Source organism: Sinocyclocheilus anshuiensis, unplaced genomic scaffold (genome assembly GCF_001515605.1).
Source record: "Sinocyclocheilus anshuiensis isolate Anshui unplaced genomic scaffold, SAMN03320099.WGS_v1.1 scaffold447, whole genome shotgun sequence".
Lineage (NCBI taxonomy): Eukaryota > Metazoa > Chordata > Actinopteri > Cypriniformes > Cyprinidae > Sinocyclocheilus > Sinocyclocheilus anshuiensis.
The window spans coordinates 1,974,178-1,991,666 of NW_015552615.1; the positions used below are offsets into that span (position 1 = coordinate 1,974,178).

General features: G+C 34.9%; 1 protein-coding gene and 1 long non-coding RNA gene across 2 annotated transcripts in view; both read right to left on the reverse strand.

The window, feature by feature from the left end:
• The window catches only part of LOC107666050 (uncharacterized), a 20,379-nt gene extending 13,325 nt beyond the window's left edge, over positions 1–7,054 (reverse strand). Inside the window, exons 1-2 of the long non-coding RNA XR_001631625.1 lie at positions 6,890–7,054; positions 6,437–6,503 (exon numbers count right to left, since the gene is read on the reverse strand). This is a non-coding gene — a long non-coding RNA (uncharacterized LOC107666050). The remainder of the gene's footprint in view (positions 1–6,436; positions 6,504–6,889) is intronic.
• Positions 7,055–10,183: 3,129 nt separating this feature from the next.
• On the reverse strand, positions 10,184–15,035 carry LOC107665998 (tubby-related protein 1-like). The gene is given in 13 exon segments (XM_016457089.1): positions 10,184–10,843; positions 11,791–11,962; positions 12,121–12,219; positions 12,324–12,432; positions 12,533–12,645; positions 13,193–13,360; positions 13,506–13,591; positions 13,982–14,003; positions 14,005–14,132; positions 14,217–14,327; positions 14,437–14,562; positions 14,798–14,830; positions 15,014–15,035. Coding segments are annotated over 13 exon segments (1,323 nt in total). The 3' UTR covers positions 10,184–10,709.
• Positions 15,036–17,489: the final 2,454 nt, after the last annotated feature.

Below are 17,489 nucleotides of genomic sequence, written 5' to 3' on the forward strand. Positions count from 1 at the left end.
AGCACTCGTGGAGGTAGGAAAACAAAGTTTTTTATGAACCGCAGGATTGGTTGTAATAAAGATTTCAATGCAAAAGAAAAGGCAGTAGAGCTGACTATTTCTGTCAATGGTAAGTTTGTGATAACGTAAGAAAAGTAGTTTAAATGTTTTGCCACTTGCTTGAGCAACTTATATAAATCTAGAAGTAAATGCAAAAGTAAAAAGCATTGAATAATGTGTTGCTTATATTTATTGTGTTTAAACATGTCTATGAAAGATTGTATTACTGTACTGTGTAAAAAAAAAAGTATTGCAATGCTGAAAAAGCATTTTCAGTGACAGCCACGGATCAGGAGCGGACTCCTGTGTGAAAGCTGCTTCCCCTCTCACAAGAGACACCTTAGGGGCCGTTCACATGTCGCGCCTAAAAACGTGTGGAAAACGCTAGGTGCGCCGCTTTCTGCTTTTTTCCAAAGCATTCGGGCGCTTGCGCTCTGGAGGCGTCTGCCGTTGCTAAGCAACCATGACCTGCGCTCTCCATGAAGGCGCGGAAGTTTCAGCAAAGGATAAATGGATTTGCAGCGCTAAAAATCGCTTGCAGTAGCTCTGCTACTAAATTTATTTAAGAATGGCTATCCCTGTACAGCTATGATCAGCTGTTCCTTCATCTTGGCTGAGCTTTCAATGCTGTTATGGGAAAGGATGAAGCGGATTGGTTGTTTCTTGTCACATGACCCGCGGTGCGCTTGCGGCATTCTGAAAAGTTTAAATGTTTTTATCTCGATGCGTCGCGGACGCGCCTGGAAAAAATTAGCGCGTTGCACCGCATGCGCGGCACTTCCATATTGAGCGAGCCTGCAGCTCGTCTTTATTTAAAATAACGAATTTCAGCGCGCAAAAGATGCGACATGTGAACGGCCCCTAAGAGGGGAATTCCCCCCATTTTCAAAAATGAAATTCAGGCCCTGAATAAAATGTTTAAAAATCCTGATTGGAGTATCACTATAAAAATGTATAAATGATAAAAAGAAGGCTTTAAAAAGATCGGTATCGGTGATCGGTATCGGCAGATGCTGCTTTATGTGATCGGCCTAAAAAATCCTGATCGGAGCAGCTGATCGGAACTGCTTACACGTAATTGCTTAGATATGTTCAGAGCCTTAGATGTGATCTTAATCATGTTTGATACCATTTAATCAAGTCCTGCGGGTCAGATCCTTGACTTCCAAGAAATAATAGTGAGATTTTGTTTAAAAGTCAGTGGCGAGACATCACTTCAACACCCTTCCAGGACTATTAGCTTGTCTGAGAGACTAAACCCTTTTGGTCTCAGCACATCTCTCTTGCATATTATCTCTTTCTACCATTCTCCAACTCCCCAATCACTTTCATTCACCCGCTCACTTTCTTTCCCTCTCTGTGTTTAGCTCTAATAAATTCTACCCTTCTCCTCCAATAACTTCCTTTTACTTCCTCTCTGGCTCGGCACTCAGGAAACAATCAGAGCTGTTGAAGAGCCTGTGAGAGAGCTGCTCGACAGATGAGAAAAAATTTTAAACTACCAAGACAGAGTGAATTTAGGGATAAAACGCTCTTACTCAACTAAGAGCACTAAAATTGCTCTTTACATGAACAGTCGCACCTCGTGGAAATAACCTTTGATGCATACGAGACATGAATCTCTGCAATATTAACAACTTCTGATTCCTGACTTTCAACATTATCCACCGGAGTGACTTTCCAGGACGGCTGTCTGCTCTCAGATCTCTCCATATGGTTTACTCTAGTCCTGATTCAGTCAGCAGAGGAAAGACTGACACAAAGAGCTCCGCGTGTGCCAGAGGACTCGCTCGAACGTCTGATTCAGCACTTTCCGCGGAAAATCGTCAGGCGAATTTGTGAAGGAGTGCTCTTGCATGACTTGGTCATTTAGTGGCTGAGGCAGGGGCTCAAGCCAAACCCCACGAAAACCGAAAAGACTTGCATAAAGAGACGAATGCTCACAGGACTCTTGGGATACCAGAGAGAAAGAGGCCCCATATGCTGATCTCTGAATCACACTTCTATGCCAAAAACAGAGGAAGACATAGAGAGCTCAAAAAGCTCAAAAACCGACAAAGATTTGGTGTAGAAACAGTTTTCACTCAGGAATTTCAATTAACTACAAAGAAATAGCAAATAAACATGAAATTTTAAAGACTGAAATTATATTTGCAATCTGATTCTTGATTATTAAGATTAGATTAAAACTGATCTTTTAACATCTTATCTTTGATTTCCAAATCAAATATGGCAAAAGTATAAAAGACAAATCACCAAAAAAGCAAACTCAATTAGTTGCATCTACATTTTAAACATTTGTTTTTTAAAAATCCAAAACTAGAGAACATGCATTTGATAATATAATCAAAACAATAACAGATTTTACAAAGAAAAGTAGCCTAATTGTTTCTTGCAAAGTGCAATGCTAGGGTGTTTTGGGTAATTGCAAGGTGGATATGTACTGGTCCAAGTCAAAGAGTCCCTCCTTCAAGGCAGATTGAGGGGAATTTTTCATCCGTTTCATCATATGCCAGGTGAAAATCATCAAGTCCGTTCCCTGACAGTAATACCACACATTTCTTTAATATGCCGCATTATATGAGACATCGTCAATCTCCGTAGCACAAATGGTGCGAGACAAGTTATACGTCAAAATCAAAAGGCTAGTTCACTCAAAAATTATAATTAGGTCATCATTTATTCACCAACATGTTGTTCCAAACCTATACAACATACTTTCTTCTGTGGAAAACAAATGATGATATTTCAAAAACTAAATGGGGTCTAAAAAAATACTGGACCCCAATGACTTTCATTTATCAAAATATCTCTACAAGTCATACAGGTTTGGAACAACATGTGTGTCTAAATTCCAATATAATGCTTAGGTTTTGGGGTTTGTTTGAATTACTAATCCTAAGTATGAGCACTATGTATAAGTTCATTCAAAATATATTACTTTTGTGATATGACATGACAGAAATGGCAACAATGTTCACTGTAATGATTGTCACACTCTGATAACCATCACATGAAAGAGCTTCTTAATAAAGAATGACAAATAAATGCAACCACTAGAAAGAAGGCCAAAAATAATCAACTTGCCTTCCGTTTTCAATTCAGATTATTAGATTAGATGCAACTCAGGTGCATGTTTGCACGGAGCGTAGCTGACTGCCACATGAACCCCAGTGCGCTGCCACAAACAGTTAGTTTCAAGAACAACTGGAAAGTTTAGCAACTTCAGACAGACAGAAACAAAGGCTATACTGTTCTAGCCCACAGCTCGCCCCTCCCTCAAGTCGAAAACAGCCACGAAGAAGCCAAAAAAATCTTATCTGCCAATGCCTCGCGCAGGAAATGTATGTAAACAAGTGTCCCGAGAGTGGGCATTAATTTTCAGCGCAATGTAAACATGCTTTCATGGGCCGTCTCTCCATCATAATTAATAAAGCATAGCGACACATTGTGTGTGCTTTGGCTCGCGTCTCGCCGCAGGCTCCTTCGACCACGACGTGGAAAAGGACTTTAATTTGAAAAGGAAAAATTACATTTTGGGGAACTGAAGACAGTGTAAAATGCTTCCTTCTGCAAACATGGGGCGGTGAGGAGGCCAAACGGCAGCGCATCACGTAAGATGTTCTCTTTCTCCCAAATGCTTGAAAACACACACACAGCTAGATATTTGTTCAGAGCTCTGTTGACAGACAGGTAAGTGGTCACCATTTGGAGAGCCACTTCTGCGGCGGGTGCTAAAAGGCCGCTTCAGTCCGCACAAATGGAAAGAGGCTCATTACGCTCTCAGCTGGGCCCTTAACACAAACCAGCTAAAGGAACTGTCAACTGGCCAACAACATAAACACATATGGCGCAAACAATCTGCTCCGATCACACACTCTCGATCTCTTAAGGAGGATACGCTCTGGACTTTCTGCATTGAGAACTGCTAGAAATGCCGTGGAGATGATTGCAAACTTCAGGACCAGTTTGGGGATTGGATTGAAAGCTCAGCACAAGAACAAACAAATCATTAAAACTGATTTGTTAGCTTATTAAACAGTAAAGCTCTAGTTAGAGCGGGAGAGAAAAAGCAGACGTTGAAATGACGTGTCTTCGCTCGGCAAAGCCTGACAGCAGAGGGAGTTCAGGGTTCGTTTGTGATGTCTGAACAAAATGAGAACAGCAAATTTGCAGCTAAACAACAAATGTGGCCCATCGCGGAAGCCATAAAAGGCAATGCACGGCATCTGTTTAAATTCACCCTCAAAAAAAGTATGTTTGCTTAAAACATGTTGCCCACAAAACAATCGGGAAAAACGTACAATTGTGCATAAACCGAATAGAAAATCACCTCCGTTCCAGTGCAAACCTCGTCAATGGAAAAAACATGTTCTGATTTAGAATTCTGCGCAAAACAATACTTGGGAAATCTTTTAATTTCAGAAATGCGCTTTTGCAAACTTTAAATTGTATTATGTGTAATTTCAGCATTATATGCCTTCATCAATACTATATGACATTATATGATCTTCATCGATACTGATCAATGAAAATTGCATAAGGGACAACTAACTCTAAAACTAGACTGCTTGAGCTTACATATTTACCCAAGGACTATAAATATATATATATATATATATATATTTACCGCGGTGACTTACAGTAAATTGCGCATATCACATAAGTGGCAAATACCATGACAGGTTGCCTGGAGTGCATGCCACAAGCTAAACTAGACTAAACTTCCTGGAACAAACTTAGTTAAGAAGCCGTGACATTCAGTAATGTGAAACCAAACCTCTGATGTGTAAATCTCTTGTTGGGTCTCATTTGTTGTTGATCAGAAAATGGGGTAACATCTCAATAAATTTCAGAAGACAAAAATGCAAACGTGTTCTGGACTCAAGAGCAAGAAAAAGATTTGGCTGAGATTTGGCTTTTAATCAAAATGTAAACAAAAAAATGGAGTTAATAAATTGGAGCACAATTTAGTTGCTTCCACTGTTGACTAAACTAAAACCAAAACAACATCTGGTCTACATACTGACTCTTGAAGGATATACAACATACATTATAAAAAAGAATTACACAAAACAACAATCACTTCTAAACACAACCTGACCTATATCTAGATATATTTCGACCATTTTTTGAGAAGCCCAACCTTTCTAAAAGGAGGAAAAACACAAGACAACCTAATCAAGCAGCAGAACTTGAAGAGGCAGTTTGGGCTGAACTGACTAAGTTCAACCTGAAGTGCAGCATTTCTGTTTAACGAAACCTGTCCATTAATAGTAACTCAGAGGAACAATAAAAATGTGGAGAGCATCGTTAAAATCACTTACATATGTGTGGGGTGAACTAATAATGAATTAACATATTCATGTGAAGGACTAAACTCAAAATACTTCGGCCTCACCCACTCACCCTGAAAAAAACAACAACCTGTAAAACTGAAATGAATACACAGATGAGATGGAAATGTTTGATAAGATTCATTAACCCTCTTGTTGTCTTAAGAAACTGCATCCTCCTGTGATCCTTGAGTCAAATTTGTGTCACATTAAAAAATTATTAAATTCATGCGGGTCTAAAGACTCTCAAGGACAATGTATTTAATCTGCTTGCAAAATATATGATGTTGGAAAAGAAAAACTTTTTTTTAATTTCATAGATTTACAGAAACTATTTAAAGCTGTACAACTTGTTGAAAGGCAATGATTGGTTCTTCAACAAATTTGGCCATAAAGATCACAGATGATGAGAAACAACTTTACACATAACTGTAACCTGCTTTTTTGTTGTTTAGATATTACTGACAGTGTCACAAATCCCGGATAGGACACCAAAAAGGGTCGAAATTATCTTTAAACTATAGAAGGGTTAATATGGAAATGCTCAATCTGCTGTTTGGGCGGGAAGATCACTCAATGTCATTGCTTTACCTGAGGAAATCTGAGTTTTTATTGGCAAAATAGTTTTAATGCCACAAAAATAATAATTATAGTATAATCAATAGTATACAGACATTTAGATAAAATACCATACAAAAATGTAAAAAATACTGAATTCGGTTTTGATAAACCAGTCTGGATGGTACAATGTGGAAAATTGCCTGAAGGCAATTATAAAAGCTTCCACAGAAATCAATTATCATATCAAGCAGTTTTATAATAAATCATGTTTTTACGGTATTCATATAGGTTACGGAGTCAACACTGAACTTTTTCCAATAGTGTAATTTGTTTTCCCTTCACACCTAATGAAGAAGTTTTATAAATGGAAAACATAACTTTTAATGTATTTCTATACTCTTAAATTCACGTCACTAATAATAACCCCACAGAAATCAGTAAATATTAAATCTAATAAACGTCTTGAGCCTGTCAAGTGAAACAAACATAGTCACCCTTACCTGATAACGTAGAAAAAGGGGTGAACGATCTCTCCAAACACTTCTGTCGTTTCTCTCAGGCAATTCTCTGGAACAACAAAACCTCTTTCTTTATTTTCAATCACATGCTTTAGCAAAATCATGCTATGAGAGTAAATAAGAGCCTGTGCAGACGAGCATGACATTTTCGCCTCAACTTCTACGCGCAACAATGGAAGCGTTAGTTGCAATAATGTATCTAACTTAAAAGTCTAATTCAAAGGCAAAAAAGTTCCCGGCTATCGCACTAAAATCGGCTCCCTCGCTCTCACACACGCACAATTCCAGCATATCCACACGGAATTCTGTCCCTCATCCCACCCAACGCAGGGAGTTCCGAGGAAAAATGCGAAATATGACAAAGATCTGAAAACTTCGCTAGAGCGGCATGAAAAACGCGACCAGACAAAGGGAACGAGTGAATCTAAAACTCACCTTTATTGAGAAACACCTCTACCGATAGAACTGGACGAGGTTTATTTCTTTAAAGGTATATTTATCTTGGTGTTCTATTGTTTTCAGTAATATTTCTCCCGGTTTGACAGTAAAGGTGGAATGCGAAGTATGGGTTTGGTATGAAATTCACGCACTTCAGTGGAAAACGAAGGAAGGAAAAAAAGTTTAAGGAGGGGCCACCGTTGCGTGTCAATCAACACGGCTGGGGGCGGGGACTTCTCCTAAGGTCCGCCCACTTTGGGCCACAGAGAAGTAAAGAGAAAAGCTGTAGGGCAGGCTACTTGAGCTACTGTACATCGAGTTATAAACACCAAGTTTAGATTAAAATAATGGCGTTTTTCACTAACAATTATCGTTGATTAGATAATATCTGGAACGTAATCTGGTACTGATTATTTATTTAATGAGACAAGCAAAATTATTCTTGACAAATACAAAAAAAAAAGAAGAGCACATTCCTTAAAGTGTTTATCACTGCATATTTTTGTAAACATTCAAACAGTTATTAACGTCCATTAAAGAACTAATTAGACTAGTAACATTTACAATGTTTAGTTAATTAGTAACTTTTAATTAGCAGTCTTGTTTTTGTGGATATAACAGATACTTATTTTGGAATTTCTGAATGTATATTTTAAAGTTTAGGGTCACAATTACTCATTTAAATATGTGAAAATAAAATATGGATTTATGCTTATTAAAATAAATACTTATATAGCCTACTCAACTGAAAATACAAACTAATGTAGTTTTAAAAAATGTAGACAAAAATTTGGAATAATTAATAAAAATCTGCCAATTTAAATGAAAAATTTAAACATTTGTTAAAAAATTAAAAATTACATTAAAAATTGGTAAAATATGCTAATTAAAATAAGTAGTTAAAAAATTGTTTAGATTAAAAAAAACTTGGAATAAGTAATAAAATCTGTGTTTTTCAATAATATTAATGTTCTATGTTTTTAATAATTTAAAACATCTATATAACTCATTAAATGAGCTTATCACTGTATTTAAAACCATCTGTAAAACCAAGTGATTAACCAGGTCAAATACTGCATGGTTCTCAGACCCTTAGAAGGCCATCACCATCATCCTCTTCATCGTCCAGGAATTCTAATAGAATCCATTCAACATTCCAGAGCGATGAGTGTGAACAGTGAAACCTCTTCACCACAATCAGCGTCTCAAGGGAGCACAACAGTCAAACTCAGTGATGTAATACGCTGGAATGGAGCCCAAGATTATAATGTATGCTCCTTTAACATACATCTCTACAGGCGTAGAGCTCCTTCTGTAGGCCAAATCTGAAACATGTGAGCACAGTCCAGAGTAAAGATTAGCGAAGTAAAGTTACAATATTACAAGGGTTACAAAAAGCTACAGGGACAAGATGAGGAAGTATTTGAAACTATCACAGCAACTCTGCGTGGTAAACTTTTCTGACACCAACAAGTTTGGACAACCACCCCAGCAGGCTGTGACAGATCGTCTGGCCTGAGGCTGAAAGTTTAAAGAGAGATCCCCAGTGTAATATCATAACTAAAACTAAAGCGATACGAGTACAGTTCATTCATTTGGCCTCATGCAATGACTTTATCTTCAAGATCTGTATTTTATTTTTTTTACCTTACCAGATTTAGAAAGGCATTTAAAGTCATTATAAATCAGCATTCACAACTTCCAAATCTACTGTAATTTGCCGTTATTATTGTGGCATTTATGAAATGAAAATTAAGCATTAAATTAATGTTAAAGCCTAAAACATTGTCTAAATAGGTATTTGGCTATTGGTTGACATCAATGTTCAACGTTAAAGCTGCTTTGGTGGCATCAAGTGAAAAATAAAGTTATTTCAGAGTCAAAGAGAAGCATTTAAAAAAATGTAAAGATGAAACATGGACAAAAACACCAGGAATGTGCAAGAAGAATGTACAGTTTTATTTCATGTTGACTTTTTTTTTTTTTTGTGCTTTTTAATTTGGCCTGAACTGCCAAGAGCAAAAACACCCAGAAATGAAACTCTTAAATGAAGCAAATTTTTACAAACACTTTTATTTCATTTAAAAGTATTGCATTTTCCTTCCTACATTTACATTCACATTAAGTAAAAATGGAAAAACATGACTGATTACTTTTGTCTGCACGGATTAAGACAGTTATGGGTTTTTATCAAATACATCCCATGTTACACAAATAATCATAAACTACAATGACACATACAAGGCAAAACAAAACAATTAAACACCAAACGTCAGGTGTTCACATCTGCATCAGGTGATAATTCACGTTATTCCTGTAATGACACTTATTATTCCAGATCAGCTTTGCTTGAGTAAGCAAGAAACCGCATGAGTGGCTGAGATGTTTGACATACTCCAAGCATCAGTCAATGATATTGCATGTGCAATCAGAAATGTACTATCAGCTTTGATAAATCTGGACCTTGCTTTAATCTTAGGCTTTCGGCACACTTGCACAGACAACCGCTTTCTTGTTTGCTCTCAGATTAGCATCCTTAACGGTTACACACACAAAACACAGCACAACTGCCAAAAATACATAGAAATGTTTTTTTTTTTTAAAGGAATAGTTCACCCAAAAAATAAATTTTTCAAAAATGTACTCATCCTCAGGCTAGCCAAAATGATTTTGTTTCTTAATGGGAAAAGATTTTGAGAAATGTAGCATTCCATCACTTGCTCACCAATGGCTCCTCTGCAGTGAATGGGTGCCGTCAGAATGAGAGTCCAAACAGCTGATAAAAACATCACAATAATCCACAGGTAATCCAATCCATCAATTAACATCAAACCATTGCTTCCGGTTCCGGCTTCTCTATCCACAATATTGCTATTTCTAGTGAAAAAGTCATCTTGTTTGAATCCGAAGAGAAATATGCAGAGATCAAGCACCGTTTACAATCCAAAACAGCTCTAAACAAATTTGCTGATGGATTTTGATGTGAGAGGACAACAGGAGATTGACTTTTTCACTGGTGTTATTATGGATTATGGACTCATATTTTTTATTTTTTTTTGCTGGAAGTAAATTTAAAATGCCATAATGATGGATTTGTTTCTTACAAACATGCAGCTTTTTTCACAAGACGTTAATTGATGTACTGGAGGGGTGTGGATTACTTGTGATGTTTTTATCAGCTGTTTGGACTCTCATTCTGACGGCACCCATTCACTGCAGAGCATCCATTGGTGAGCAAGTGATGTAATGCTACATTTCTCCAAGAAAGAAACTCATCTACATCTTGGATGGCCTGAAGGTGAGCATTTTCAGCAAATTTTCAACTCTGGGTGAACTATTCCTATAAACAAAGTGCTTTTTTTATTCATAGTATAAGATAACAATTTATTCAAATGTGAAGCAGACAATATTAAAACACATTTTTCCTAATTGCATTGTATGCAAAACCTAAAACTAAAACACAATCCATTGTTTCTTTTTCCCGTTTCAAACACACATCACGTCTAATGTGACCTCCTCACCACCAGGGGTCATTTGCATTTTTCAAACTCTCAAATCAAACATCTCAATGCACTTCCTCCCTTCTCAGTTCACCCACTCTACAACCATTACCTTGATTTTAGCCCAAGCGGATATTACCATCAGATCTCTCTATGGCATGTAAAATCATGCAACCCCACAAGCAATGGTGGCTTTATTTGACAGATTTATGGGTTTCTGTCTCGTTGTGAATTGAGCTGATGCTGAGTGAGAACGTTTCCCATTTGCTGCGTGTGACGAAATCACAGAAAGACACCAGCAGGGCATCTTTACGCTTTTACTCGCAGGCGATTTTGCCATCAAAGCTGGAGAGAGCGATGGCAAAGGCTTGTACGGCACACAGAGGATACCTGAAGTCCAGAGTGAAGGCATCGTCTGCTACTCTCCCAAACTGCATCACAATGTAGTCCTCTGAAATGTAGCACAAAAAAGGGTCATGCAATGCTTCATTTGCTTAGCAGACATACCAATACTAACACTGATTAACATTTTGCATGTATTTTTCAACATCAAACTGTTCAGAGTGCTGATAGGCACTGCATATTGCACAGCGTATACTGCACACTTCGTACTATTACATACAAATAGTGAAACAGTACAGCAAAGTATCAGTATGGAATATCTTCAAATATGATTATTTTGCATTTTTAATTAATTTTTGTGTACAAATGTCTTCACTTTTGACAGTTACTCATCAATAGAGAGATTAAAATAGCAGCTAATATTATTTCTGGTACTTTTGTTACACTGGAAATGGATAGTGAAGTCAAGTGCATTGTGTTGTGGGATATTAACAAATTTGGCAGACACTTTTTTTCAACAACTTCGAGAGCATTTAAAGTGTACAAGTTATTCAAGTATATTTATGTTGATTTTAGAACCATGCTCTAACACAGTACCACTGTTATTGTTAACTAAAACTGTTACATTTTAAATAGTTTTTTTAAGTTTTCACTGATTAAAATAGAGTTGAAATAAAATATAAATATTAGATTTAATAAACATACTTCTGCAACTGACAGGAATCCAATTGCAGTACTAAAATTACTAAAACTAAAGCTGAAGTAATAAATAAATGTTAAATAGAAATATTATTTTTTTTTAATTAAAATTAATTAATAAAAATGGGAAAAAAACAAAATTATTCAAATTAAAATGAAAATGGAAAAAAAAAGAAAAAATATTTATAAACACTATGAAGCACAGATAATAATATGTTGTATTCTTTACATTTGCAATTGTACTTGTTCTGCATACTGCAAAATAAGTAGCATTCAAGTATGATTTTTCAAACATACGGTAGCTTTTGTTTTAGAGCAATATCAACAGCTCTACAGAGATATGGTTGAGTTACTTACGGTCTTTGTTATGCACAATCTGGAAATTTTTGATGGAGGCCTGTGTGACTCTGCCGTTGAAGTTTAACACGCGTGACGCCGTCTCTTCATTCCACACTGGCGTCTTATTGCGCAGCTCTATCACGTTTTCCATATTTCTGTTTTGATGTCTAATGAGGAGGCCATCATTTTCCTGTTGGGAAGCAGTATATTCAGATGTCATTTTAACAAATAATAAATGAAAAAAAAAAAAAATAAATTAATGAAAATTAATAAATAAAAATATTTATAATTGAATAAATAAAATAATTATATATAAATCAATTAAATAAATAGTTGTTTTTAACTTACACTACGTGGTCGTATGGGGACTCGTTCTCCATCTTTGGTCATGCCAGGAATAATTACAATCATTCGCCTTGGTCCTTTCATGCCCAAAACATTTGTTTCCTAAAGCCACAATGCAAATTAATGTTAGTCAAATATAACATGTATTAAGTAACTGCTTAGTGTTTCAACCAAAATTATAGTGGCTACAGTGGATGTTGCCTTACATAGATAATAGCTGCTAATTCCTGCCATGCGTTAGACATGTCCGGCAGAGCTCTGTCCGGATGCAGTGCATTATCAAACACCGTGAACTTAGTTCCCATCAGATTTGACCTGAAATATACATGCAAACATCCTTTAAATCAAAGAGACTGTGTTATAGACCTGTCCGAGAGGAGCAGCTATAATGGCAATGGTAAGCAAACCCACTTACCTCAGCTTCCCAATGAAGTTTTCTCCTCCTCTGGAGAGGTCGGTCGGGTCAATGGAGATCAAGTAGTTTGAGGTTGTGCTTTTTTTCCTCTTTCTTCCCGCTAACAAAAATACCTGGATGTAAGATGGACATCAGAATTTGTAACAGCATCTCAATTCAAATGATTCTAGATTGATAAGATAAATGTAGTGAGATATTGGGCCATTTTTTGGTCAATTTGAGATGTTTTTTTTTTAAAGACATGAATACTTTTATTTACCAAGGATGCGTTAAATTCATCAGAAGTGACAGTAAAGGCATGTATAATGTTACAAAAGTTTTCTATTTAAAAAAATGCGGTTAAGAATCCTGAAAAAATGCATCAATGTCTCCACAAAAATATGAAGCAACACAACACTGATAATAATCAGAAATGTTTCTTGAGCAGCAAATCAGCATATTAGAATGATTTCTGAAGGATCATGTGACACTGAAGACTGGAGTAATGATGCTGAAAATTCAGCTTTATATCACAAGAATAAATTACATTGGAACATATAATCACACAGAAATTTCACAATATTACTGTTTGATCAAATAAATGCAGTCATATAAGATATAAGACTTCTTTCAAAAAATCCACACCATGAAGGCCTATACAGATAAATATAGATGTCGTACTTTCTTCTCGTTGTCCAGGTGCAGGTAGTATGTTGGGTAAAGGCCTCGGTCCATCCCTCTCTTGTCGCGGGTCACTTTGCACCTTACCGTGACGCCCTGTTGTGCAGGCTGAAGTACGAACTCCTCCAGATTGTCAAACTCGATGGGAGGAGAAGGTGCTCGCTCCTCCTTCACAGGAATAAGAGAGGTCATCTTAGAAACTGTTACCATGGTAATCATATTTCGTGCCCAAAAACCACATGTGCACTATCGTTACTTGAAAAAAGGATAATAAATACCGGAATGAGAATAATGTGAAATATAATGAATTCACCTTTTTGCCTTTTTTCCCTTTGCCCTTTTTCTTTTTCTGTGTCACTTCTGAGTCAGAGTCTTCAGTCTCTTCTGCTTTAGCAGGACCTGAGGATGAGAAACAATCAAATGAATCACATTTGGAAACAAATCAGTTCGGACATAGATAACAATTAATATTAAATTTCCTCACACTATGGCATAGTATAACCTTCCATTTGGCCCCTTAACTTCATTTTTCATTTCTATTCAGAAAAAAAAAAATGCAATGCAGATACCATCTTTTTTGTTAATTTACTTATTCAGTGAATAATTTATATAGTATACAATTATGTGTGCATTATAACAAGACATAATTAAAGTAATAAAGCAAAAGTAGCAGGGTACACATAAAAAACAACATGGAATTTTCTTTATTATTGAAGCTTTTATATTTTTTTATGTCAGTAAGTACAATTATATGTACCCTAATGGCTTTAAGAAAGGACCAGAACTTACTTTTGGTCTTTTTTGTTTTTTTTGTCCTTGTCTTTGTCTTTGTCCCCTCCTGTCTGAAACATGGACGCTGGGTTTGAGCTGCTCTTCTTCTTCTTCGTCTTGCTGGTTTTGGTTTCTGGTTCGCTCTCATCTTCACTCTCAGATTTGGCAGCTGCTTTACGCCACATTTGCAAACATATGTATTATTCTGAATCAACAAATAGACATGCATATAGAAGAGCTCTCAAAACATTACCTTTCTTTTTATTCTTGGTTTCAGGCTTGTCTCCATTTATCTGAAACATGGAGGCTGGTTCCTTTTTCTTGGCTTTAGATTTACCTTTACTATCTACATCCTCTTTGACATCTTCATGAAGCAAACATAAATAAATCAAGTTATTGAATCTAACTAAACTAACTTTGTATCCCTTAATAGATGTTTAAAATAGTTTAAAGTACATGTGAACAGAGGACACCTTTTGATTTGGACTTCTTGTCTTTTTCCTTTCCATCAGAACTTTCTTTTGAAGTTTTTTTCTTCGTCTTCTTCTGAGGAGTGGTCTCTTCATCAACATCATCATCATCATCATCTTCGGTAGAACCTGTTTTGCAATAAACATATAAGTGCTCAGATATATAAATAAAATCTGGTACAGTTTGCTTTTCAAATGTCATGCTATTATCCTACTGGAAAGAGAACACTTTATTATCACAGTTGTTTCTCCTAGACAGCAAGACAAAATAAGAGCAAATAGTTTTTGAGTTTTGAGTTTTGAAAATAGACTTTTTTATTATCCCACTCCAATTCTCTCACTAGAGGTTTTGAAAAGATCTCACCAATGTTCCAAACTGAGCTCAAAATATTCAAATCTGCAATCAAAATTTTGAGATCTCAATATGAGCTCAAACATTTCAAGATATCAAATAAATACATTTATTCAAGTATTACTAAGGTGATTTCAGTGTTCTTATTGTTAACTAAGGCACATTTTTGGTAACTGAAAAAGCTGAAATAAAATAAAATAAAAAAATAAAAGTTAAACCTTCCCACACATCTTTTCACCCTCATATACATGGTCTAAAACAGGAGACACACTGTACTGAGTCTGAATGTGTGTGTACGAGTGTGTAAGTGTGTGTGATCCACTTAAGACGCAGCCAGAATAAGACTATTAATACTGTCACCTTAGCCAATCTGTCATGAGGTGTGGAGGAAAACAAAAACCCTAATTCAACCATGTTTCCATTCAGTTAACAACAAACAATATACATTTGCCAAATATAGTTTGAGCTTAAATAAGGTTAAAAATTGAAGTATTTGTGCTGTCTAAATGAACTCAAGTTGTGTTTGTAGGTCATCCTTTATACTTTGAATAAAACTGAATGAGACATATTTACATTTATACTTCAACATGATCTGTCAAGCTCTGAACCCTTTAGCTAAATACATCATTATTATAAAATATTTTCTTGATTATAAGGATATAAATATGATATAAATCTGCAATGCCTAATATTTTCCACTTGTAATACAAATGGTCCTACTAGTTATTTTAGTTTATGCAAATATAAAACCTAAATATTTTACAGCCATTTAGCATTTCTCATCACAAGCAACAGAACAAGGTGATAACCTAATCACCTAAATTCATGGCTGGAAGTGTTTGATTCAGTCATTTGCACGTGTCTGTAACAAGCTTTGCAATTATTCACTACAATATCACTGAACTTTCCTGTAAAACTAGGAGTGACCTCACTATAACTCACTAATTAGACAAGTGACATCAACCAACATGCGAATGACAGCGTGTTTTTTAAATGATCTATGTTAAATATATTAATTGGCTTTAAATCCATTCTGATCACAGATCTAGTTTAAAACAGAAGATGCTTAATGATTCAATCTCTGAATGTCCTTCAGTGACTCAACATTTAGATCAACAGCTATTCGGATGATAATAATAACAATAAAAGCCACAACCTGCTTTATGCAATCAATCAATTCAAACAAACTCACCTTTTCGGCAGACATGTCCTTTATCTTCAAACTGTAGATTTGTAGATAACTGTAGATAAACAAGCGAGGCCTCAGTGCGGTGATGCTAAGCTAGTAATGAGAAAGTGTGCAGCTTTACTCAATGAAGCTCCATCAGCAGAAAGTTGCTAAGCGGATTCTCCCACTTCCCCATCTGTCACTCACACCACGGGCCTGAAGAAGACATCATACGATAGATGGGTCAGTGACAAATGGATGTCAACTTACTAAACTTTATATATATTAGAGGAATGTAGGATGTAGGTTGAAATGAAAATTTCACCACTTTTAATCACCTTTGACTTTACTAGTAGATCCACATAAAGCTCTCAAGTTGAATTAATAGTTAGAAGAAAAGTCTAACATCTTTCTCATTTAGACGCTTGAAGATGCCTTATTTATTTACTTCTTGTTGAGGTCCAACACGTTTTAGGAAGGACCCACTGATATTGCACGCTTAAAAAAATAGATCTTTTTGTGTCACTTTAATGGATTCAATCATTTCTGTCAAAATTATGACCCAATGACATTTTTACCTGTCATTTGGGAAAATATTAGATCAAATCAATATTAGATCAATTAGACCAGGCCAGTATATTTAATGATGATGAGATGCTTTTGACTGAAATCACTGAAAAATGTAATTATAATTTGAATAGATAGTTGTATGATTATGGATATATTCTGTGATTCTGTCTGTCCGGCGAAACACTTTCATTCATTCATTCATTCATTGCATTTTAATTGTATTTATGTTTATTCTTTATTTATATATTACTCATTATATTTATATATTGTTAATTTTATTTCAGTGTTTATTAATTTATTTTTATTATTTTACTTTAATTTATTTTGCTTGTTTAATTTATTTATTATGTTTATTCATTATTTATATTATTTATACATTGTTAATTTTATTTCATTGTTTATTCATTTATTTGTATTCTATTTATTTATTTTTATTTATTTATTCACTCATTTTAATTCTATTTGTTTACTTTTATTTATTATTTCTTTGCTCGTTTTTTATTTTAGCATTTATTTATTTTTATTCAATTTCATCATGTATGTATTTATTTATTTTAATTCTATTTATTTACTGTTATTTATTATTTGTTTGCTTGTTCGTTTTTTTTTTAATTGTTTATTCGTTATTTATATTATTTATACATTGTTAATTTTATTTAATTGTGTATTCATTTATTTGTATTCTATTTATTTAGTTTTATTTATTTATTCATGCATTTTAATTCTATTTGTTTACTTTTATTTATTATTTCTTTGCTCGTTTTTTATTTTAGCGTTTATTTATTTTTATTCAATTTCGTCATGTATTTATTTATTTATTTTAATTCTATTTATTTACTCTTATTTATTATTTGTTTGCTTGTTCGTTTTTTTTATTTAATTGTTTATTCGTTATTTATATTATTTATACATTGTTAATTTTATTTAATTGTTTATTCATTTATTTGTATTCTATTTATTTAGTTT